General features: G+C 37.7%; 1 protein-coding gene across 5 annotated transcripts in view; it reads left to right on the top strand.

Moving 5' to 3' along the window:
* Nucleotides 1-23766, top strand: part of PLOD2 (procollagen-lysine,2-oxoglutarate 5-dioxygenase 2) — a 57458-nt gene that overhangs the window by 12921 nt on the left and 20771 nt on the right. For 2 of the 5 annotated variants that reach the window (XM_074912291.1, XM_074912289.1), the window contains exons 2-10: nucleotides 3946-4037; nucleotides 4931-5067; nucleotides 9526-9689; nucleotides 10840-10952; nucleotides 12977-13040; nucleotides 13823-13920; nucleotides 16353-16454; nucleotides 20686-20811; nucleotides 22312-22433. In XM_074912291.1, coding sequence (XP_074768392.1) covers nucleotides 3946-4037; nucleotides 4931-5067; nucleotides 9526-9689; nucleotides 10840-10952; nucleotides 12977-13040; nucleotides 13823-13920; nucleotides 16353-16454; nucleotides 20686-20811; nucleotides 22312-22433 — 1018 coding nt within the window. Of the gene's footprint in view, nucleotides 1-3934; nucleotides 4038-4930; nucleotides 5068-9525; nucleotides 9690-10839; nucleotides 10953-12976; nucleotides 13041-13816; nucleotides 13921-16352; nucleotides 16455-20685; nucleotides 20812-22311; nucleotides 22434-23766 lie in introns of those variants that run through there. The other 3 variants (XM_074912290.1, XM_074912288.1, XM_074912292.1) reach the window with 2 other exon arrangements.

The raw sequence follows: 23766 nt of genomic DNA, 5'->3' as shown, positions 1-23766 counted from the left end.
TGCTTGGCACAGCAGGGACACTGGGTGGCTGTAGCTAAGCACATCCTGAAATGGAAATGCCACTAAGATAAGCTTACTCCCCTGGGAATCTGTGTTGTACTTGTGCATGGACAATCCTGTGAATTCATGAGAGTAATTTTGGCTTTGTGTTACTAATAACACAGAATTACAAATGGGACAGGTGTTCTAAGAGGTTGTTGTACCCTAAATGTAGCAAAGAAGGAATAGATTTTTTCAAAGTGAATGGAGTTATAAGGTTAAAAATAAATTAGCAGAAGTATGTGGTGGTCAGAAGCATTCTCTTCACTTGCTTCCACCGGAAGAAACAAATACCACCCATGCTACTCTTAGTGGAACTCTGCCAGTAAAACTGGTGCAGGTTGTCATTTACATCTAAATAAAGTCACAGGAGCTTACAGGAATTACATTAATATTTTTGTAACTAGCTAGAAGAGAGTGGTGCTGCTTTCCTCGTTTGGTTAATAATACTCTCTCTAGTGTGTCAAGGTAACGAGTATTTAATGCATCTTGCATTGTCTGTCCATACGCACTATAGACAGAATAAAAGCATGTGTCTCTGCTATTTGAACAGACACAGATTGCTTAAAACCCCCCCCCCCCCCAAACAAACCCAAAGAATCAAAAAAACTACCACCCCTCCCCAAAAACCCCCCAACCAACAAAGACTAAGTCTATAAAGAAACTCTAATTCTATATGACCTCTAAATCCTATAATTACACTTCTGCTGCACTTAAAATTATCTAAGTACCACATGCACCTAGAATTCTGTCATGCAGCAGAGACATGGAAATAAAGTCTTTTAAACCTGTTCATCTGTCATTTTAAAAAATTGACCAGTGGCAAGTATGCTAAAAAGAAAACATTTCCAATGTGAGTAATACCTTTATAAAAATAGCTTCCTGTTCTGTAACTGTTTGCAAACCTGACTCAGGCAACCTACTTAGATTGCTTCACTGGCTGTGAGTGTAATACAGATTCTTTTGTAGTTTCTTGTCAATATAAACTGCATTATTTGTCTGCTCAGCTTTTTCCATTTTATATAGCCCAAGCTGAAATGCCTTATGATTTGGCACATCATTCTCTTGCCTCCTGTTCCACAAAAGTCAAATAACATACCAGGCTCCATAGCGAATCTTGAAATACATGAACAATGTGTAGGTGGAATTACTGTGTGCTCCATTAAAAAAAGAGTAACAATATCCCATACAGAACAGTAGATTATTTTTTGCTTGCCAAACTGTACTTTTATGTTGATTTAATACTTTGACTTAGTGACTATGGGAACACATTTTGTCATTTACATCATGTTGTGAAGTACAGATTTTTTGAAATCCTTATTGTTAGCATTCCTCAGGAAGAGGTAGGTGTGAAATATGTCTATCCCAAACCAAATTCCACAGTTATAGTCAGTGCTTGACTGGTCACCTAGGAAACTTTCAATAATGGATTCACTTGGCTTGGCAATGCAGGCTGGTATGATCAGATTTTTCCAGTTTCCTCTAATTTGAAAATGCAGTGCTTGAACAAAAAATTAATCATAACTTAATCTGTTCCATAGAGAAAAATCCTATCCTCTGTCTTCAGTTCTGTTTTAGTCATAGGCTAAGGTATCATGTTCTTTATTCATTCTGTGGTAACTCCTGTGGAATTACTTTAGATTGTGTGACCTTTAGAATAAATGATTTTGAAGGTATTGAACCATTATTGCTGTGTTTGTCTGTGAGTCAGTGCGTCTGTGAATGCATTGCACTGGAATCCTCTGTGGAGGTCCTGCTGCTCTTATGAGATGTACTCATGGGATTTTCTTCTGATTCTTGCCTACAAAAGATTTCTGGCACTTAAGTGGGAAAAAGATGGAGCAATTAATCTTCTTAAGCTGTCTCCTCAAAATTTTTGGGTGTTCAAGTTGAGTTGAATGAAGCATTTAAAGTATTTTCAGTTTCTTTGCTGTGTGTTGTATTGGAGTGTCTGGTTCAGCAGAGCCCACAGTTAAAATCTTCATTAGAACTGTTGAGGAAGAGGAGCCTCCTCCCTGTGCCCTGCCAAAAAAAAAAGAGCTACAGCAGCATGTGAGAGAAATCCACAAAATTGTAGGGAGGGCAGGTAGAGATGTCTGTAGTTGAACTTGAGCAGTGTCAGATAAAAACTGTTGGAGCCTTGCTCAAGGCACAGAAGATTGTTTTTTTTGTGGAGTAGGTACTGGATAAGTGGTGCTGTCACTGCTTAACGGTTACATCAGTCCAAGGAGAGACTCAGTAAAAGCAAGGTCATGGAGTGGACCGAAGGTTTCAGAACATATGGAAACTACATCCAGGTCAGGAAAACCCATAAACTGATACCGGTAGAAAAAGCAGAGAAAGTATTATATATGCCTGTCTTATCCTTGCTGTTCCTTATGTATGCCGTTACAGCTCCTGTTGAGGAGGGACTAGCCAGACCACTGTCTGACCTGGTAGGAGTGTTCTTGGATGTGATCTGTTGACAAGAGCTGAATCTAAGCCTTATTTCAGCTGAAAAAATGTCAGCGGCTCCTGAGACTAGTCTCCATAATTTGCCTGCTGTGGCTATTTTAGACAGACTTGAATTTTATTAGAACAAGTGTCTTTTGTGTACAGGCATTTTTGTTTGAGCAGAGGTGCGCTTGAAATAATACCCCAGTGCTTGGCTGCAGAGCATTGCGTGAATAACTTGCAAGATGCACTTCTGCAAAGTGGGGAGCAGATCATCATCTTGTTTAATTATGTTGGGTGTCAGATAAAACCAAATGGCAAGCAGTGATTGATTTGAATACATTCAGGATGACATCTTGTGTGTCTGAGGGCTGTTAGGTCTGTGGTCGTGGACAAGGCTGAAGGGTTAATAGGACCGTTTTTCCCAGCAGCCACTTCTAGTACACGTTACTGTGCTGGTGAAGATAAACCCAGAGGATGTTTTTGGGAAAATGAAACAACAACAGGCGCTGTGTCTGGAATGCTCATTAGAGGCAATTAATTTTACTTTCTTATAAGGATTGATCTCATGGGCTCTGTTTAGAGTGCAGCTGTTGCTTGAACTCAGACCAAATTGGGGAACTGCAATGTGCCCTGTGATCCAGGCTGGTCTGATTAGATACTTGATGTTGGATAGGGGGTACTGTCTTACTCATAACTTTGAATTACATACCTCGATTATGCAGCATATTGCACAGGGTACTGAATGTTGTTCAATGGTTTAATCGGGAAGCTGCTTAGTAGGAATTCATGGCCTCAGTTGAACTATGGGTTATGAAAGCCCTGGGATATGAAAAGGAAATTGGTTACATAGTCATTTGCCTGCATACATTAAGAGGGGAAAATTAACACTGCTGTAATTTACAGAGGATCTGAATAAAAAACCAGACCCCCTTGCCCTTTTGTCTCTGCCCAACAACTTAAAAGCACTAAATGCGGCCTGTTGGGGGACTGGTTTCCATGGTTCCATGGTTGGGGTTTTTTCCCTGTTTTCATGAAGAATATGAAACGCTTCCATTCAAAGGAGTTATTGAGGTTGGGTGGTGTTCTCTGGTACCATTCAGTCCTGTGCTAAGAGGTCACAGGCTTAGCTCAGACTGAAAAGTAATAGGTTATTTTTATTTTGAAGATTCCTTCCTGTCCAGTAGTCGTACTAGTTTTGTTTTCATGTCTTGAGCTAGTTGTTTACAGAGTAGGTAGACTTCTTTGCTTTCACTTCCTGAGGATAATTTTAAATACAGCACCCTTGTCCATAGCGGCTCTTGTTTGATAATGTCTCATGCATATAATATGACAGTGTACTTGCCTCTTCTCGTTGAACAAAATGCAGGCAAGTCATAATGCCCCCTGATCTAGTGCTGTTCAGTGCATTTTGTTTGTTATAAGCTGTGGCCTTGAAACATATTTTACATGTTCCTTCTCTTTCTCCCTCAGATAAACTACTGGTTTTCACTGTAGCAACTAAAGAAACTGATGGCTTTCACCGTTTCATGCAAACTGCAAAGCACTTCAACTACACGGTGAAGGTACTGTATATTTTCGTACCAAATATTCATCCTAGGCAGCCTTTAGGAGAGAAACAATGTAATAGTAGCTGGAGTTATGTTAATTTCCTTCCATGCTGGGACAAAGTAAAACAATGACAGAGCTTGGGGGCAGGTAGGGCGCTGCATGTGGCCCTGCAGCTGTCCCTGTTGCTTACCTGCTGGTCCCCTTTGACTGACCATGGGAGTGTGCTTCCTCCGTTGCCTTAGGAACTGTTTTATAGATTAGTAGCTATTGTGATCAGTGTCCTCAGTCGCTTATGGTTTATGTCATGATTTATCATATAGCCGTGCTTTTTAGTGCAGCTGATCTTGTTTGCATGAACACTTCTGGAGCTGTACTGCACTCGGAGGGCTTTGGATGTCTCCTTCCTCTTTAAACAAGGCTGGATCCCTGCTGCGGGGAAGGAAGGAGAGTCACAACTGAAAGTTTCACTGTTTCCCAGGAACCTGTAATTCTCTGAGAATTTTGTCGTTCTTTCCAGCTTTTTTCTGCCTTGCTCCACATCTCCATATGTCACGTACTGAGATTGGCCTCTGTGTGCCCTTGGGAAAAAGGGAGGGCACTAACCTTCTAAACTGACCCCACAGATTGGTGTGGGGTTTTTTTTCTTGAAGGAGACACATTTGAATAAATGGTGGTAGCAGGCAATTGCTCAATACTTTTTTGGTTAAGAAATGTGTCTCATGTTTTTGTAGTGATGTCATTGTGCTGAATCCTGCTTCAGACATGGAAAACTTATGATGCTGGAAATGCTGCCTTGCTATGCTTTAATGTGTTGCTTCTGCTTTAACATCTGTTTTCAATAAGAGTCTACTTTAAAAAGCCTCTGGATTTCGGGTACTAGCAAGAAGTGCTTTTTTTCTTATTCCAGGTACTTGGAAAAGGTGAAGAGTGGAAAGGTGGTGAGCTGCCTAACTCTATTGGTGGAGGGCAGAAAGTTCGACTGCTGAAAGAAGGCATAGAAAGCTATGCTGATCAAGAGGACTTGGTCGTAATGTTTGTTGAATGGTGAGCAAACCTGGCTTGTTGCCTTTACATTTTAGTCTGGGTAGGCATACAAAAGTAGCTGCTGTGACATGCTGAAAGTTGCATGCTGCTTTTCCCCCTCACTGTTTATTTAAGAGTTTGCTTCCATTTTTCTCCATTCATAAAAATAGATTGCTCTTTGAGCAATCATTACTTTTTTAATGGATTTACAGATGTAAGAATTGTTCATAGTTCTGTTGCCTCAAGGGGGTGAAAAAACATTATTGGGAGCTGACAGGCTTTTAGACAAGCATTTGTTCTCTTCTCTCCCTGTTCAGCTGCAGAGCAAGCAGGACGTGGCTGTGGGCTGGGAGTCTGGAATGGGGGGGGAGCAAAAGCAGCTCCAGAAATAAAGTGGCCAGTTAGGAACAAGAGTGTGATCACAGCTTATGTTAACCAGAGCAGGGTCACAGCTCTAAAAGAATTGATGCAAGGAAGGTACAGGATCAGGTCTTGAATCAGGGACATGAAGCCCTGACTGCAGACAGGCACTGGGGAGGTGGCTGAGTGCGAGCTTGGAGAGGTTCATGCCTGGGTTCACGCTGCTGTTACTGAGTCATGTTGGAATGTCTGCTCCAGAACTTTCATTCAGCATTTAACCTGCTTTTAAAATTTATTTTCTTTTTAAAATTTGACATCTGAACAATTTTAGGGACCCTTTTGCGGGGTAGAGCTTTGGCAGAATTTGTGCAGCAGATGCCATCACAAGAGAGAAAGTGGTCTGACAGTGGTATTTACTGGAAAGTTCCCTTGTTTGCATAAGTTAAGAGTTTAGGAAAGTTGGACTAGCATATTAAACTGGTAGCAAATTTAAAGATGTTACTCAGTTTTCTGTTTTAATTTTACCTCTTGTGATATGTAGAACATAAAGCTAGACAGCCAATGTCTAAATCATCTTAATGATCAAGCTTTATAAGGGAAACATTATGCCAAATATTTTCTTTATATGCTTAGTTGACAGTAAAAGTAACATAGTGTTAGGAGGTACACATTCATTTTTTGAATTTTTCTTATTGACTTGAATAGTTTTGCGTTTGGTAAGTGGAAAAGGTATCTTTCTAAAAATGTTACATTTGTTCCTAGTGTTGTCCTACTGATCATGCAATAACTGAAACTTTTAAAGATTAATTTGGGAGTTTATTTTGTTCTTGATGAAAAGCTCAAATGAATCAAAGGTTTCCCAAATATTTGCTACTTATATTGAATTTATTTGTTTTCAGATTTATTATCCTGATTCATTGTTATTTTCTCCCTGTATGCTAAAACATGCAAATTTGTTATCAGATTTGAATATAGTTTAAATTCTACTCCAACATAATTTATTCTCTTGAGGGGCAGGCTGTCTACTGGCATGGATGAGAGAGTACAAATGTCCATGTGTGTGAAAGTGCAGATGCCATAATCTCTCTTGCCATGGAAAAATCACAGGATTTAAGACCTCCCAAGTTCTTGAGGTCCATAATCCGAAGTACATACTGCTTTAAAGCTGGTGGAACTGATTCCAAATAGGAGAAAAATATAGTTTGCTAATTCTAGTGTTATATTTTAATTCTAATGAGCTTTTTCATTTCCAGGAATTCTGATTTGCAATTTAAACATTGATCAATGTAGCAAAAAGTTTGGAAAAGACATATGTAGTGAACTTCCTTTCTTTTTCAAGTGTTTTTCATTATATTCATTGTGAAGCATTTGGAATATTAATCTTGGGGGTGGGGAAAGGAAGTGTTTGATTTACTTAGTGTAACTAGGCAAATATTTCTAATGAACTGTTTACTTAACAAACTTAGCTTCTTGCCTTTTCTTGAGCAGTTTTTTTATACGGGTCACAACTATGGAAATAGTTTGAACTTCTGTGGACATCTTGTGTCTAGGTGCAGGTAGCAAAACGCTTTGTCTGCAGATGGAACTCTATTTAAATTAGGCTTGTTTTTGCAAGGGTTAACTATTGGTTAATTCTGGACCATTTCAGATTGAACTGGCTAATGGCCAGTGTCGACTGGATAAAATGGTTGATGTTGTGACTGTTCATCCAGAACTCCCACAGCTGTCTATTTGTCTTTTGGTTTTTTTTTAAACATTTGTCAAAGTAAGGGATGATTACATTTTCTACGTATTTCAGAATGTCTAAGGTGTGTTGTAATCCTGTTGGGTATACAGTGTAAATGACAAAATGGCTGAGTGGCTGAACAGTCCTGTTAAATAAGATAAGGTATAGGATCTGAATTGCTAGTTACTAGTAAGCCCACTTGTTTGTATTTTGAGCTCTTAACCTGCAGCTCCAGTAGTAACAAATCCTTGTTGTTATAAAAGCTGTGTATGCAAAAATTGCATATTCAGTTCTAGAGGACCAAAGCCACGGCTGCCATTTCCCTCTGTTGCTGGGAGCTCTAGATGTGTAGCTAGGATGCTTTGCTCCTGCGAAAGAGGAGGAATGGGTCGATTCCAGCCCCAAGCATCTGCCATCTGGGAGCTTCAGGAAATAAGATTGGAGTTGTGGAAACTTTCTTGTTTATTTACTTATTTTTATTCTTTCTTTCTACTTAATTGAAAGGATTTATGAAGTATAAATAAAAGACTATATGAGCTCTTCCAGCTTGCTAAGGTATTTTTCCTGGATATATCCACACTTTTTCTTCCCTGTCAAATTTTTAAGCCGTTTGGAGTAACTCTTGTGCATCACCCATAATAACAGTATAAGCTGTCAAGGATAGTCCGGAGGTCCACTTTGTGATGGTCTTAGTAGTGTAGACCTGAGGTGAATCCTCCCTTACAGTAGGAGTTGAGTGCTGGATAGGCTGAACATAGTCTGACAGGGCAGGTAAGCAAGGCCAGTAATGGATTTAAAAGTTTTAGTTTGACTCTAGAAGTTTTCCTGTTGCCTGGAGAGGAAAGCAGGAGCCTCATAAAGCATCTGATGGGGAGACTGGCAGCAAGGGGTAGGAGGCTGGTGGAGGTCCTGCCCAGGAGGAGGTGTGGTGACAATAAGTCACCTCTTGACAAAACAGAGGACTATGAAAATCAGTGGAAAATGTAGGTCCATGCTGGACTCATACTCTTGCATAATATCCATTAGTGTATAACGTTTACAATAATTGGTAATGCAGTTTAGCAGCTCCGTACTGTGCTATTGTGAATTGGGCTATGTTAAGTAGCCTATCCCTTTCAGAAGCAGAGCCTGTGGCTAGCCCAGCACGTTGCTCAACTTTGGCTTTCTTTTACAGAATGACGGTCCTTGGAAGCAATTTTCCAGGGGTGTTTGGTTCCTTCCTGCAGCTGTAAATCATTGCAGCAGCAGCACTAACCTGATCAAAGAGGAGAAGCACAGCCTGCCATAAGCTATTAAGCTATCACAGATCTCTGGTTTTGTCTGTCTTCTGCTTGTGTCCTGTTTCTTGCTTGTTCTTCAGGCTCATTCTGGCTTTGAATCAGGCCATGCCAGTTGAATGGAAAAGGGAGAGAAGTGTATCCCTGTATATTTGGGCAGAAACAGGCAGTTTTTGCAAAACTAGGGAAGCTCCAAAATGTACATTTTTTTCATACATTCTTCTGCCAAAGTTACAGAAAAACAAAACAGTTTTCAGAAACCCACTTACTTTATATAGACTACACAATACACTTCCTCTCCAGGGTTCATGCTTTGTTCTGCGGTGGAAGCCTTCTCTTTTACATTTGTAAGCCAGCTGTTGTTCAGTTCTCTTAGGCCAATTGCTTGAAATCCCCTTTGAAGAAAAGAAGATTTAAATCATTTCAGAACTGTAATAAAGCAGTACCAGAAGTCAGTAACGGTTGATCTGTTGGCACTGTTGGGTAATACATTGCAATGCAAAATGTTCTGTGTACTGCAGGTGGGGGCCCTGCCATCCTTAGCCCAGCTAAAAGACTTTACAAGAGCAAAATCTTGGTCAGGGTTAGACATTTTGGTTTTTGTTACCCTATCATTCCTTTGCCCTGTATCAGGGCTGATGATTTTCAGTTACTAAGGTAGATGTATGGAATAAGAATATATCAGCATTCAGGTAAGGAAACTGTGAGGCTGAGATGCTGCCATTAAATCCAAATATTCTGCTTCCAGCCAGAGACTCATCTATGACATGATTCTGATATTACTGTGTCATGGTTTCATGCTGTGTTTAATAAACCTTGAAGTGGTGTGCACATTTGTATGTAGATCTCAAGTACAAACAAAGGACCTTTATGCTTTGAATAATTTAGTCATTTATACATATTTTGTGGTTTTGGGTTGTGTGGGATTTTTTTGAGGCATCAATTTAGATACAGGATTTTTACATGGCAGTAAATGATAATTTAATGAGTCATTTTTCAGAATAGGTGGGCTGTCTGTATGATTTTAAAAATTTGAATACTCCAATTACTTGCTGTTTTAAACACAGAGGCATTAAAAATAAACTAATCTAATGGATATATTTTGTTTATTTTCAGCTATGATGTCATCTTTGCAGGAGGCCCTGAAGAACTGCTGAAGAAATTTCAGGAAACTAATCATAAAGTGGTGTTTGCAGCAGATGGACTCATTTGGCCAGATAAAAGGCTAGCTGAGAAGTATCCTGTTGTCCGGAGTGGAAAACGATTTCTGAACTCAGGAGGCAAGTGTGATTCTTGAACTCATTAAAGTCCTGAACTTCAACATGACTCGCTTCTGTTATCTGTTTTATGTATTTGGATGTGGAACTGTTCCTGAATGCTCCAAGAATAAAATCAAGGACTGGATTTGTTGTCCTCTTCTCCTCTTACTCCCCACCGGAATAGCTTCTCTTCTGTGCTCAAGAATAGTTCTCATTCAAACTTACATAGTATTCGCTGGCAATAACTTGTAAAAAGCAGGTAAATAAAGTAATGGCCTAGCAGGCCACTGTGCCTTGCAATGAAATGCTGTGTAGGGGTGACCCAAATGCCACCAACTGTTTCTGAAGTAATTCAGTCTAGTGCACAAGCCCAGTCAAAGCGGTACATGCTATCCAGAATTTCCTGACTTGACTACTTTGTTCTTGGGGATCTCTGCATAACAGTGTAGGTGTGCTGGCAGCTCTGCCTGGCCCATCAGCATGGCTTAGGTAGCTCATTCCAAGAAAGTGCAAGTTGCTCCTGTTAATCTCAATGACATGTTAATTCTGGAGTCCTCCTTTAAATGCCAGTTTTGGTAATTTGCAGTTGATTAATACATGCACTGACACTGATAGTATTTAACTGCTACAGAGCACTGTATGTCACTTTTTCTAGGTACATGGTGCTGGGCAGCATGCAGATCTGGGAGTGTCCCTGTTCCTTTCCCTCCCTTCTTTACCTTGCCTATCTGCCCTGTCTTTTTGTTTTGGCTTAAACATAATATATGTTGGTTTTGAGTTGAACTCTCTTTGCAGTTCTAGCAGTATTAAATTCAGGCTTCTCTGCCAGCAAGAAGCATTTGATGAAAATGAAACTTTTTCCACAGATGGGATTCTTAGGAACAGTAGTAGTCTAATCTTATGCTTTCTAGTTCTAAGGACCATCCTAAAAGATCTGTTTCCTATGTTTTCCCTTAAAACAGCATTAGTATAAAAATAACCCTTCACTATGAACTCTTTAAAACAGAACTGGTACATTTCACAGGAATAAAACTGGGGTTTTGAGCCAAGGTGTATGAATTTCATACTTTTCCTTTGCTGGCACCAAACAGAATGAAGTCTCTGACTGGTGAACGGCATTGGCAGAGTACTGCTTTTTATGGAAATAACTTACATGTGTGTGATATTGCAGGATTTATTGGTTATGCTCCATATATAAATCGTATTGTACAGCAATGGAATCTGCAGGATAATGATGATGACCAGCTGTTTTACACCAAAATCTATGTTGACCCATTGGCAAGGGTAGGTAATGACTGGCTTCCTCATTTATTTCTGCTTGAAATAACATGCTGCTCCTCATAAAACATCAGGAGATAAAAATAAAAGGAATGCTGTCTCTTTCTTCCTGAATGCCATGTTGACAGTTGTGTTTGTTGTGTGGAGGCTTCTACTGTCGGAGTGATGAACAGGCTTCCCAAGGGTCATGACTTGATATATTATTTCAGGCTGTCTGCAGATCCAGGCAGGTTGTGCTTCGTTGTTAGAAATAATAGCTTTGAGGGATGTGATCAGACACATTCATCTCAATGAGGGTCCCATGTACTTGGCAGTTTGACAGCCATAGAATGTGGCATTTTTCCAGGGTGTCACTGAACTACTTGCTGATCCAGTGTTTTATATTTTTGGCTTGCTGCCATTTCAGATCCTGCCTGTGGCTGCCTCTGACTCTTCAGCTTTTTGTGCAGATACGTTCAATAAAGCTGCATCGTAAATTTTTGGTGAAGACCTCTCTGTGATATAGCTTAACAATGTTCTCTGCTGAGTAGCAGCATTAAAGCATGATAGATGTCAGAGGCATGGCACTGATGCTGGAAAAAGAGGGCTAAGGAGAGTTAACAATGTATTGATGCAAAAAGACTTTTAAAAGCTGATATTGCAGAATTTTGAGGTTGATTTTGAGTATTTGTATGCTTAAGGTAGATGTGAATTTTCTGAAATACGTATATGTTTTTCCATTAAGTTATGCCTGAAACATCAAGCATGTTTAGATACAGGTACAGAAATAGAATAAATAGAACATTTCAGTTGACAGGGACCTAAAACAATCACCTAGTCCCACTGCCTGATCAATACAGGGCTGATCAAAAGTTAAAGCATGTTATTAAAGGCATTGTCCAAATGCCTCTTAAACACTTTACAGGCTTGGGGCATTGGCTACCTCTTTTGGAAGTCTGTTCCAGTGTTTGACCACCCTCTTGGTAAAAAAAAAAAAAAGCTTCCTAATGTCTGGTCTGAACCTCCCCTGGTACAGCTTTGAACCATTCCAACATGTCCTATCACTGTATACCAGAGAGAAGAGCTCGTCCTGTCCCTGCTCTCTTCCCCTCCTCAGAAGGCTGTAGAGAGTGGTGAGGTGATCCCTCAGCCTCCTTTTCTCCAAACTAGCAAACCCAAAGTACTTAACTGCTCCATATAGGACATTCTGTCCAGCGCTTCATGTTTGAGTTGATTTTGTACAAGTTAAGTCAGTTGCTAGATATGCATTTGAAAGGACAGGATGTAGAGACATTAAAGCTGACTTGGTACGGAGTCAGACTAGTATAATTAGCTGTCTAAACAGATTGTCTTCTAGACAAAAAATATGTACCTCTGCACAGTGCACTGCTGCACTGTGATTCAAAATGCCTTCATGGTGCTTGGCCTTGGATACTGGACTATACATTAGCACTAATTCTCTGTATGGTGTTGTCCACCTCTGTAGACTGTAACAAAATCTTGGAAGACCAAAACAGAATGTGCTATTACATACGTAGGTTTTAAGTGTGTTTTAAAGTTGTATACTTTGATCAACATGTTAAAACTTCAAAACATGGTACTTTAAATAAGGATCTAAGTAGGATTAATATAATATTAGGAACATGTATTAAAACCACTGGTGTTTTCTATTCTGATATGATACTTAAATTTGGCTTTTGTATTTTTGAGACTGTGAAACAGTATGTTTTGTTGCTTGGCCAAAACTGGTTAAATTTATTTTCAAGATAAGACACAAGCTTTCTCTGGCTTATGCTGCCAAATTGTAGGGTTTTTGGAGAGTTATGATCTTTATCCTTCAAGTTTAGATAAATATATAAAACTGGTTGCTCTATGTTTACACAACTCAGGAATATAGAAAAACTTAAGATAAAAGTAAGAATTGCATCTAAGAGTTAAATATGTAGAGTAGTTTTGCCTGATTGCTTGCTGCCACTGCAGTATAACTGCAACATTACCATAAAAACCTTGGTTTTTAGAATGCCTCAACATCTTTGGTACTTTTATTTCAGGAACGCATTAACATTACTTTAGACCACAAATGTACAATTTTCCAGACCCTAAATGGAGCTGTTGGTAAGTGTACGATTTGCATGTCATGTGTTCTATTAACTGTTATTAATTGTTAAGCCCTTCCGTTGCTTAACAATGAATATCATTCCCTAAGCCTATGCTTGTTTTAAAGAAATATTTGGATAGGTAAACCTGATTACCAGATTAGATACAGTTCTTTTGGGTTTATTATTAATTATTTTCTCCCATTGATAAAATGTTTGATTTAAAATGGAAAAAAATAGTTTTCAGTAAATGAAGTTAGCAATAAGCACAAAGCTAAGAACTATTTTTCCATCTGCCTTTTACAAAATTAATTACAGGAGTGAGATTGGTAATTAAAATTGCATTTTAGATGTTCTTAAGCAAATGGCAATATATAATGAAATGTGATGTAGACTTTCCTTTTTTAAACTGTCATGAATTTAAATTGAAAAATGTCATCTGTGCAAACTTTCTTGCCTTTAAACTCTGATGCAGCTTTTTATAATCAGGTTGTATCTGAAATAACTGATTTCTCTATGAATAACATTTGAAAAAAATTAGTTTTATTTTTAAAGTAGATCTTATTCAAATACTGAAGGCTGCTGATGGCAAACTAAAGTCTGATGTAGCCTTATATAGCATAAAGAGCTTAGAATTAAAGATCTAGTTAAAAAAAATTAACAAAAGCTTCTAAATAAGTAACGTTAACAATGACAGCAACACCAATGTGTATATTGTATCAGCAAGAACTTAGAACTGTGAAATTTTTGCTCTTATTTATAAACTGTATGATATATTACTGTATGATCTTTGAGTTACAGATGAAGTCCTCTTGAAATTTGAAGAAGGAAAAGTAAGAGCAAGGAATTCAGTGTACGACACATTACCGATCACTGTTCATGGAAATGGTCCAACTAAAGTGAGTGACAGTTTTTTATTTTCTGCAAAGATGGCAAATTTAATAGAGGCAGAAACAGTGGTGGAGAAGTCTGAAACAGTCATAGCACACCGCCACTGCTCATTTCCAATTAATATTAATAAGAATTGCCACGATGATAAACCCCATTCTAATAGCTTCCTCCATGTTATTTTGCTGTCACTGTAACTTGATATCACTGCTGAAACAACTCATTCTGCTCCCAGATTCATTGTAACGTGGGATATTAGAAGCGAGTAAGCTTGTGTTAATTTGTTCATTATCATAAAACAGTTCTTGAAGCTAGTGAAGAATGTCTATCTGGTTGTTAAACAGTAACCAGAATAGGTTTTAGGGGAAAAAAACTCTGACCCATAGTCACAGACTGGGGAACAAAACAGTAACACATCTGATCCTATCACAGACCTTGGTGTGTGTTTGTATGTACGTGTATAAAAAAACTAAATTGTATATAGGCAAAAATATATATAAAATGTGTGTGTATAACTACACACGTGTGGATGACTTTTGTTGCATCTTCAGTGTCATTGATCTGTGCCTGCAGTGTACCCATGGCTCATGAGCTTTGGGTTCATGTCTGCCCTGTGAAATAGCTGTTTTGGCAGATTTTGTCCACGTGTAAGGATTCAGTAGTTCAGAGGACACGGCACAGCTTCTCTGGGAGAAATGGCTATGTTTTGGACATATGGCGGTTATATTTTTTTGTCATATGACAAAGTGTAAAGGTGCATGATTTCTAATACCTTCTGTTGACTGAAGGATCGGGCATGACTATTTTCTAAGTTCTTGTGAAAACGTGTTCTTACCATAGTTGCTTATTTTCAGAAAAATGTCTACCAAGAGAATGAATAAAGTTTGAAACTCATTAACATCTCAATGACTGCTTAGCTTTTGCACTGTATTTCATCTTTGGAATTGGGGACTATAATGATGCTGTTATCTGTTTGGCTTATAACTACTCAGTAGTGGTGAATTACATGACCAATTTCTTCCATGTTGCTACAGTTATTTTTGCTTCAATTAAATCCTGAAGTTATCTATCATCAGTGGTTTTGCTGCCAGTTTGCCAATGAAAAGAAAGGTACTATATTTTACAGTTGGGCAAGCAGTTTAGGTTGGAACTCCTTATACTAATATGTTATGCTACATTAAACAAAACTCAGTCTCTGCATGCAGTGATATACTTTTAAAAACAAAGAGAAAAACTCTTGCAATATGTCACTTTGTCCATGTGATTACATTCTTCTGTTTTAAACAGTAAAATTAAGAGGACAATAGTGTAATAGGATTGGAAAATTTTTCACTGGTTAGTAAATAAACTAGCATGAAAGTAATTTCCAGAATTAACTCCAAACAGTAAAAGATTTTTGTTTATAAGAACCTTTGGTTTTGTATTTAATATTTTCAGTTTGCAGATTAGTAAATAGTATTGGTCAGAGATACTTCTTCAAAATGGATGCCAAATTATCCTGACAAGGCTTTTTTGTGAAATACTCATTTTTGTAGACTTCATTGTACATCTCTGAAATTAAATTCAAGCAATTCTATTCATAATCTGTCCAGAATGATTTTCAATATGCATAAATAAACACCCAAAATATTATAAAATGCAGATTGAGTATTGGACTGGAGTTTTATTTTCTATGCAGAATGTTCTATCCTTCCATTTTTTTGAGGACAGTAGGGTGAAATGAATAGTAGGCTTCCTTCAGGCAGACTCTTCCTGGCATAAGAGATCCCTTAGCCATTGCTAATGGCAGTAGAGAAGAGTGAAGTTCTGCACAGCTTCCTGTGAAATCCAGGAGGACAGGGCAGCTCAGGCAACACATTGATGGAAAAAGTACACAATTTGATCAGTGCCAATTCAAAAAATGTGAAGCTAGATACTGCTTAAATATGTATCCCCCTGGATGGCTTCTGAATCTTGGCATAGCTTGTCAAAAATACATCATCTGGGCATTTATCTTCTACATTTTCTGTGTTTCGTATGGTCACTTTTTGTGTTTTATGTGAAATGTTGATGATTCTCACTCAGATTTGGGAAAAGAATTAAACTGATTTTTTTTTTTTTTTCCTTGAAAACAATGCCTAGTAGCTTTTGGGAGCTGAATGATCTATAGTCTTTGTCTAGGAAGTTCTACAAGTATTTAGTTGGTAGTTATACATGCAACAAATATTTAACTGAAGCAATAAATGTAGATGCTAGGAGAATATAATCTCTGTTTTGTAAATAAAAAGAAAAGCCTTTACCAGCTATTTTTCTATTCTGTTGTTTGTTTAATCTTAAATTAAAAAGACAGTCAATTGCCTTTAGGTATAAGAGATTCAGTGAGTAAGCCTGAACTCTTTAAAAGGCACACATTACCATTTGCACCCACCTTTCATTTAATCTGAATTGTTCATTCATTTACCAGATTCACTTGAATTACCTGGGAAACTATATTCCTAATGCTTGGACACGAGAAACTGGTTGCAGTATTTGTGATTTAGACTTACTAGACCTGTCAACAGTAACGGTAAGAATACTTTTCACTGGAACAAAACCCTTTTGAATGTAGTTGATAGGTATATAGTGATTTCTGAGGCAAAAAAGTCTTTAGTATGCAATATTATGTTTTATAGACACCTCAGGATACTTTTTTCCTGTATATGAAACTGCAAAGATGGAATTTTACTGGAAATAGCAATACTTCTGGAAATGTTTTTATGTATGCATTTTATTATAGGCTTCCCCAGTATTACTGAAGATGATCCCATCCCCAAAATCCCTCCAGATCCTTTGCTCTGTTCACTGAGGGTGAATAATCATTTTTGAATCATGAAAGATACAGGTGAATAATTCAAATTTTTAGGGAGGTAGAAAGACTCTTTTAGATATTTTGGATTTCTAACAGCAGAAGTACAAGAAACTTGATATGTATCAGTTTAACAATTTCTATTACAAATAGAGGTTAACAGTTAAATGTAACATGGTTACAGTTACTATTTTTTGAGAGATATAGAGAAATACTCAAAACTGCTTTACCTTGTAAAGGATGATACAGATATCTGTATATGTAAATGTGTTTCTGTAGAATAAATCTGATCTGAGATTGGATTCAGTTTTTCAGAATTCTCATAGGACAAACATACATGTACGTGTGGCGTGTGTGTATATCCAATATTTGGGAACTCATTTTGGCTCTTTGGTTCCAAATGTGGTATCTTTAGTGTCTTTAAGAATATTTCAGCTTTTACTCAGTAAATTTTAGGCAGAGTAAATACTAGGATCTACCATGTGGAAATGTAAGGCTTGTACTTAAAAGAATGTTCTAATTATTAACAGGCTGTTTCCAGCAGCTGTTTTATTTCTGTTCTGTATTGAAGATTTGAATGAGAACAGGTCTTAGAAGGTCATGCTGAGGATAGCATGAAAGTAGTAGTGGCTTGTGATCTTTGTAATGAAAGGACAAAGCAAAAGAATTCTGAGCAATAAATAGTTTGTGAACTGGAATATAAATTTTAAAAGTATTGCTGGAATTGTAATAACTTTCAGGTTCTTTTTATATCTTAATTTCAGTTTTGCTTTGAAGATATATTAGAATAGTGTTCTACTGAAATAGTGTTTGCACTCCCAACATAAAATTTACCTGAGAAAAAGTTGTCTTAAGTTTTTCCTAATGGTGTTGGTAATGAAAACATGATTGGGAAGCAGTTAAGTCTTAAAACCAGTAATGGGGAGTGACTTGCAATGGTTTACTGGATAGCTTCCTATAGTTTATGTATATCTACTTGGAATGTGTCTTCCTTACTGTAATTCATTCTTTGGACTTCATACCTCACTCACTCTGCCAGCAGAAATAACGGGACTTTTCCTTGGCCTCAGTGGAAGTGTTTACTTCAGGCACTTCTAAGTACAAGCAATATTTCATTTTCTGAATGTGTTTTCTGTTCAGGCCTGGCTGGTTGCTACTTAACAAGAAATCTTCAGTGAAAAGAGCAATACTAGCTCTGTGCCTCTAATCATTCTTCCCATATTTTATTTAACTTTCTGCATTGATACACTCAGATCTTTTACTTATTCTTCTCATAAGCAAGTAGAGAATCAGGTTTGTTACCAACTATGTTTTGGGCTTTGAGTTGCTTTAGATGAATTCTGGTGTGAATGGATCCTTGACTCAATGAGCTGAGGTGTTACAGATTCAGTGTTTTGGGCTGGACTTACCTACAGATCTTGACTTTATCAGTAGAAAAAAAGCTCCACCGTAGGACAAGGAGCTGAAATAATACTGCTTTCATCATGGACATAGGGATATCCTTCTGTGAAGGCTGGGGTAGGCATGTGCAAGGCAGAGATGGGTGGAAGGATTGCCATGGGTTGTGCAGGTCAGTCTGCCATAGATGAGCAGAAGAGCCCAAGGCACTACCGGGGTCAGTGTGAGTAGATGCTGGGAGCATGGCCTGTGAAAAGGTGAGCTTCAGGGTTACCTGTAAAGAAGCTGAGCCACATACCCAGTCTTTTGCTCAGTCCTTGTCCTCTTCATGGAAGCAGGACCTCCCATGCTCTGATCATGGCCGAGATGTGGAAATACTTGGTAAATGCTAGTTTCTGCTAATGTCAGCAGCCTGTGCCACCCCCAAAATTAGCTACCTGCCCAGGTCAAAGGAGGGTAATGGCTAATGAATTGAACACACCTTAATAAGTGTAAATTTTTGCCACTTTACTTAAAGGTTTTTTTACTAAAACCTAAATTAAATTGGACAGGAAACTTAATCTCCCTAGAGCTGCTACTTAAATTCTGAAGCTTGTTACTGGTATGGAGATTTCCTGGTATGGGTGGAAAGGATGACCTCACTCATCCTCTAGCTTCACTGGCAACTCTTGTGGCAAGGGTTCCTGGACTTTGCTCTGTGTAGTCATACTGAGATATTGTCCTGTATTTCTTCCAAAAATAGTCATATGCTCAACTCTTGCTTGTGAAAAAGTAAACTTTAAAAGGCAAATGTATGACCTTGGTGAAAATGAGAAATTCTGTTACAGAAAATGTAACATCTTCGTGAAGACTGGGTATTTCCGAAATGGTTTTGCTGAGTTACAACCAGGAAGAACCAAAATTTCTGATCAAAATGCTGGTTATTAAAATTTTTCAGTGTGGATCTAGATTAAGATGATGCAGTAACAACTGTATATAGTATGGTGAACCTAGGTCAAGTTTGAACTCTGCTTTGAGGAGATACAGTTTGCAGGAATTTTTACTCTTAATTTTCTAAATGCTTTTTTGCTTTAGCCACACTCCTGAGGTTCTAGTGTAGAGCCAAGTGTTTCACGCTTTGGTGTACTGAATTCCTCATTATCCCTATAATCTTTGCAGATCCAACCTGAACCTGCTTCTCTTTGTCCTGGAGAATAAGGGGGAAATGGCTTATAATTACAGAAATATGCAAAGTAAATTGTTGCAACAGTTCTGGTATTGGTAGCAAATGTACATGTTTGGCTTAGTAAGCCCAAAGGTACACCTTGTTTTCCTTGTCACTCACAATCAGTGGTGCCGGTTACTATGACACCAGCCTCAGTGGAGTGGTTGCCAGAGAACACCACGGCTGCTTTTTTCAAGACACATTAGTGTACTTGTCTTCATCAGCCATTTTGAAGTTATTAGCATGTCTGCATAGGTACATATTAGGTTTGCAGATGAATTCAGGAATAGGAGGTAGTCAAGGTAAACATTGGTGCCCAGTGTTTCCAATCTAATACACTTGCCAGTGTATTTCTGGATTTCCGATGTAGACAGTGACACTGTAAAATCTCAACATGCGCTGATGGCTTATCCAGATGCTTTTCAAGTGGGTGTTTGGCTTGCTTAAGGAAAGCTAACTTGCAGCCTTTTATACTCATATAAGGTTTCTCTCTGAGCCTTGTAGTGGCTTAGACATTTATACGTTTATGTCTGTTTTAGAGATGGAGAAAATTTTTGTTCAGTCAGTGCATTCCTTTGTGTAGGAGTCGATGCCTTTGAAGGCTAACTTTGTCTTGCATAATGTAATAATATATTTTAAGAATACACAAAAATGCTGTCTAGATTTGTGTTGGTGATCATGATCTTTGTCAAGTACATACAAACCAGGAATTATTACTATTGTTCAAAAGATTCAATTTACATTAAGGTGCAGAAAACTTCAGTATCCCTGGATGCAAAGGGGAGAAACTCTAGTTAGTTCATCAAAGGTCTGGATAAAATCAGTGAGTAGGGAAGCAATGCAGAGCCCACTTAGAATGATCAGGGGAGAAACAGCGCTTATAAGTGTATGGAAGGGTATTGCAGTCTGTGGCTTAAAGTACAGATGAGTAATATATTTTATGGTATTCTTTACTTTTAAAAATAGTAGATGGCCTTCTCTGTATGTATGTTACTCTCAAAAATGCATTTTCCATGCAGTTCTAGGTTTATTTCCTTAAATACTTTTTGCTGTTCTAATATTTTTTTAAAGTAAGAATTTTAAAAAACACAATACTCTATTTTCTACTTCCAGTTTCTGTTACTGGAATTCAGAGTTTTCTCGCAATTTAAATCCATTATCTTTGCCTGTTTAATGAAGCCAGTGGAAAAAAAACAGGGGGCATTGCACTTTTGAGCTAGTTTGAAATTGAATTGTTTGAAAGCTGTGTGGCCTAAGTTACTACAACATGACACTAGCTGTTTTTTAATATAACTAATCTCAGAAAGGAGGCAAGTCTTATTGGTTGTGTCAAAATATCATTTTTTTTAGGAGTATCCAAGAGTAAAAATTGGTGTTTTCATTGAACAACCCACTCCTTTCCTACCTAAATTTTTAGACAGACTGTTGACTCTGGACTACCCAAAGGAGACACTCAGTATCTTCATTCATAATAATGTAAGTATGATGTTACTATTGTGCAAAGCTTCAGTTTTGGAAATTATGGTATGAATGAAAGTGTGTGAGGGAGTATATGGGTTCTATATATGTAAATAGTTAAACTGCATAGGAAGAGATAATATTTCGGAATTTAGTAGGGAGAAGTGGAAAAAATACACAGATGAAATTGTGGCAGTGCTTATTGAAGTCTATTTAAAGAAACTGCTTAGATTCTTTCTATTTTATTAATGAAGTAAACTGTATTTTAAAGAGTATGCTTTTGGAGTAGGTACTGATTGACATAAAACAAGAGAGTAGAATGAGAACAGAATAGTTCAGTTGGATGGGACCTACAACAATCATCTAGACCAACTGCCTGACCACTTCAGGACTGACCAAAACTTTACATCATGTTATTAATAACTATTATCCCATAGTTAACATTGGATTTGCTTTTCCTCTTGCTGATATCCCAGTACATTTATGTCTCATGGTGCTCCTGTTGGGTGCCATGGGAAAGACTGGTGTGTCCAGTATATTTTGAATGGCAGTACAGATAAGTTGCTCTTGTGAATATTATTTGGAATGTTTTTTGCTAATTAGCTAATGATCTGGTGTTGCTGATACTTCACTAGTAAGTTCAGTATTGCTATTTTCATGAGTGAGGTGACAGATGTGTGTAAGTCTTTTGGAAAAAAGACTGGGCTGGAGGAAAAATGGGAGGAAAATATAATTCTGCCCTTTTTCACTTGGTGTGCATTACTGTTGATACGAGAGCACAAAAGTCCTGGCTAATAGAAATAGAGTTTATCTTTAAAGTTCTCAGTGTGTTTTTGTAAGGGGATGTTGAAGGTAGAAATGTGATATGCACATAGGAATTGTAGGCTATGCTAGGGTTCATTGTTTCAGCCAGAAGTCATATGGTAGTATTTGAAATGAATATAAAACACTGAATAGCTTTTTTATCACAGAGGGGGGGAAAGCCCTGTCCAATATTTCAATTATTCTAATGTCAGCCATAACACACAAAAGCTACAAATGAGGGTGCTGGGTTGGAAGCATTGTATGCAGCTGAGATATCTTAAATTAGAGGTAGGGTATTTAGAAATTAAAGAAACAGTCACTGTGACTGTGTCTTAGAGACAGTGACTGTAACTGTCCATATGGGTACAGGTGACAGTTCCCTCTCTAAAGCCATTCTTGAGTGGCATAAACTCCTGTGTACCACTGAAGTTGTAGAGTGGGTTCTGAAGACGGTAAAATAAATACCCTGAAAAAATACAGTTTGTGAATCTAGCATTGTTGGTCTGGAGGTACAGCTTTGCTGATGTGTTGGATTCTTTTGCTAAAATTTTGGATAGAAGAGCTTCATTTTAATGACAGATATACTGGAATATCTTCAAATACTGTTTGCTAACTGTTTAGGATAGAATACAATGTGTTCTTGGACACTATGTTAATGATTTCACAGCAGTGTGTACTTTTCATTCACTATAAACAATGTTAACATGATTACAGGAGGTTTACCATGAAAAGCACATCAAGAAATTCTGGGAAAAAGCCAAGAACATTATCAGAAATATAAAAATTGTTGGACCTGAAGAAAATCTGAGTCAAGCAGAAGCCCGGAACATGGGAATGTAAATTCTAATTTATAAATCTGTTACAGTGATGCATACACTAACTTTTTTTTAATCTTTTATGTATATTATTTTGTATCTTAAACACTAACAACTTTCCATCTTAAGTTACAAAAGTGGGAGCTTTTGTGGTAGAACATGATCTAGATAGAAGATATGAACTGTTGAGTGTTTTATGATTTCTGTCTAATATGAAAAGCTGTTGGTCATGGTGACAACATATCTCTGGTTTGGACTAGTTTGATTGTCATAGTGTCTTCTAATGCAGGCATAGACAATAGTAGACTACAAAGAAATAAGAGGTGTCAGATTATTTTTACATTATAGTTATTTCGAACACAGGTATATATTAAAATGTGAGCATAAACTGTAAATTTTACATATTTTTATGAAAAAGAATTCTATTGAAATAAAATATATGGCACAACAAACTTTTTATTAAAGTTTGCAGAAAATTATAAGTAGCAGTAACAAAAAAAGGTGGAAGCAGGTGCAAATATAAATAGAAATTATAATTGCAATGTATTTAAAAAAAAAATGTATCTGGCTTTATTTTTTTATCCAAAACCTTTCCAAGCTAATTTATCACAGAGTGATTTCGCAGAATAGAAGTACCTCTTGCATTGGATATGCATTTAACACTTGCACTTTTGTTGTCCTAGTGTCTCTTCCTTTTTTTTTTTTTTTCAAAGTTATGTTAGATTGAAGTATTTCAGTATAAATGTAGTTAAAGCTTGACCTGGGTATACAGGTGGCAATTACGTTTCTTCCCATGGTTCAAAGAGACAGGAACACCCCTTAGAAGTGCTCTAGCAGAAGTTTCTTCTTTCAGGGGAAGGAAAAAAGACTTGCAGAGACAACTGACTTTTATCTTATCTTTGGTCTTACTTGTTTTATATTTTTTCTTTTTTTCCTTTCATTCTTACTAGGGAATCCAAATCTTTAGCTTTTAAACCTGGCGCTTGCCAGGCCTAAATCTGAACCTTGAAGTATGTATCCTGTGTCAGACCTGCCTGTCAAGGGATCTCTTTAGTGGCTGCAGCACTGGCTGCTACCACAGGTTGCTCATGTCTCTCCCAGTATGTCCATCAGTCAGATTATGGAGTTTTACGGGCCAGGATCCCAGCAAGACCTTGCTGTGGCCCTTGAGCAGGCTTCATTCTCACATAATTCTTCCACTCTTTTCTCTCAAATCTTCCATGAGTGTCAGAGCAGAGAAATTAATTTCAAAAGGCCTTTCTGTTATTTTAGGAGGTTAAGAGCATAGCATAGGCTGTTCATAGCATCAACTGAAAGAATGAAGGTCTAGTCCCGACTCTGTGATGTTACTGGA

The sequence above is a fragment of the Athene noctua genome, chromosome 8 (genome assembly GCF_965140245.1).
Source record: "Athene noctua chromosome 8, bAthNoc1.hap1.1, whole genome shotgun sequence".
Taxonomy (NCBI): Eukaryota; Metazoa; Chordata; class Aves; order Strigiformes; family Strigidae; genus Athene; species Athene noctua.
The sequence above is the reverse complement of the archived record's forward strand: the minus strand, read 5'-3'. Positions and strand labels throughout refer to the sequence as shown.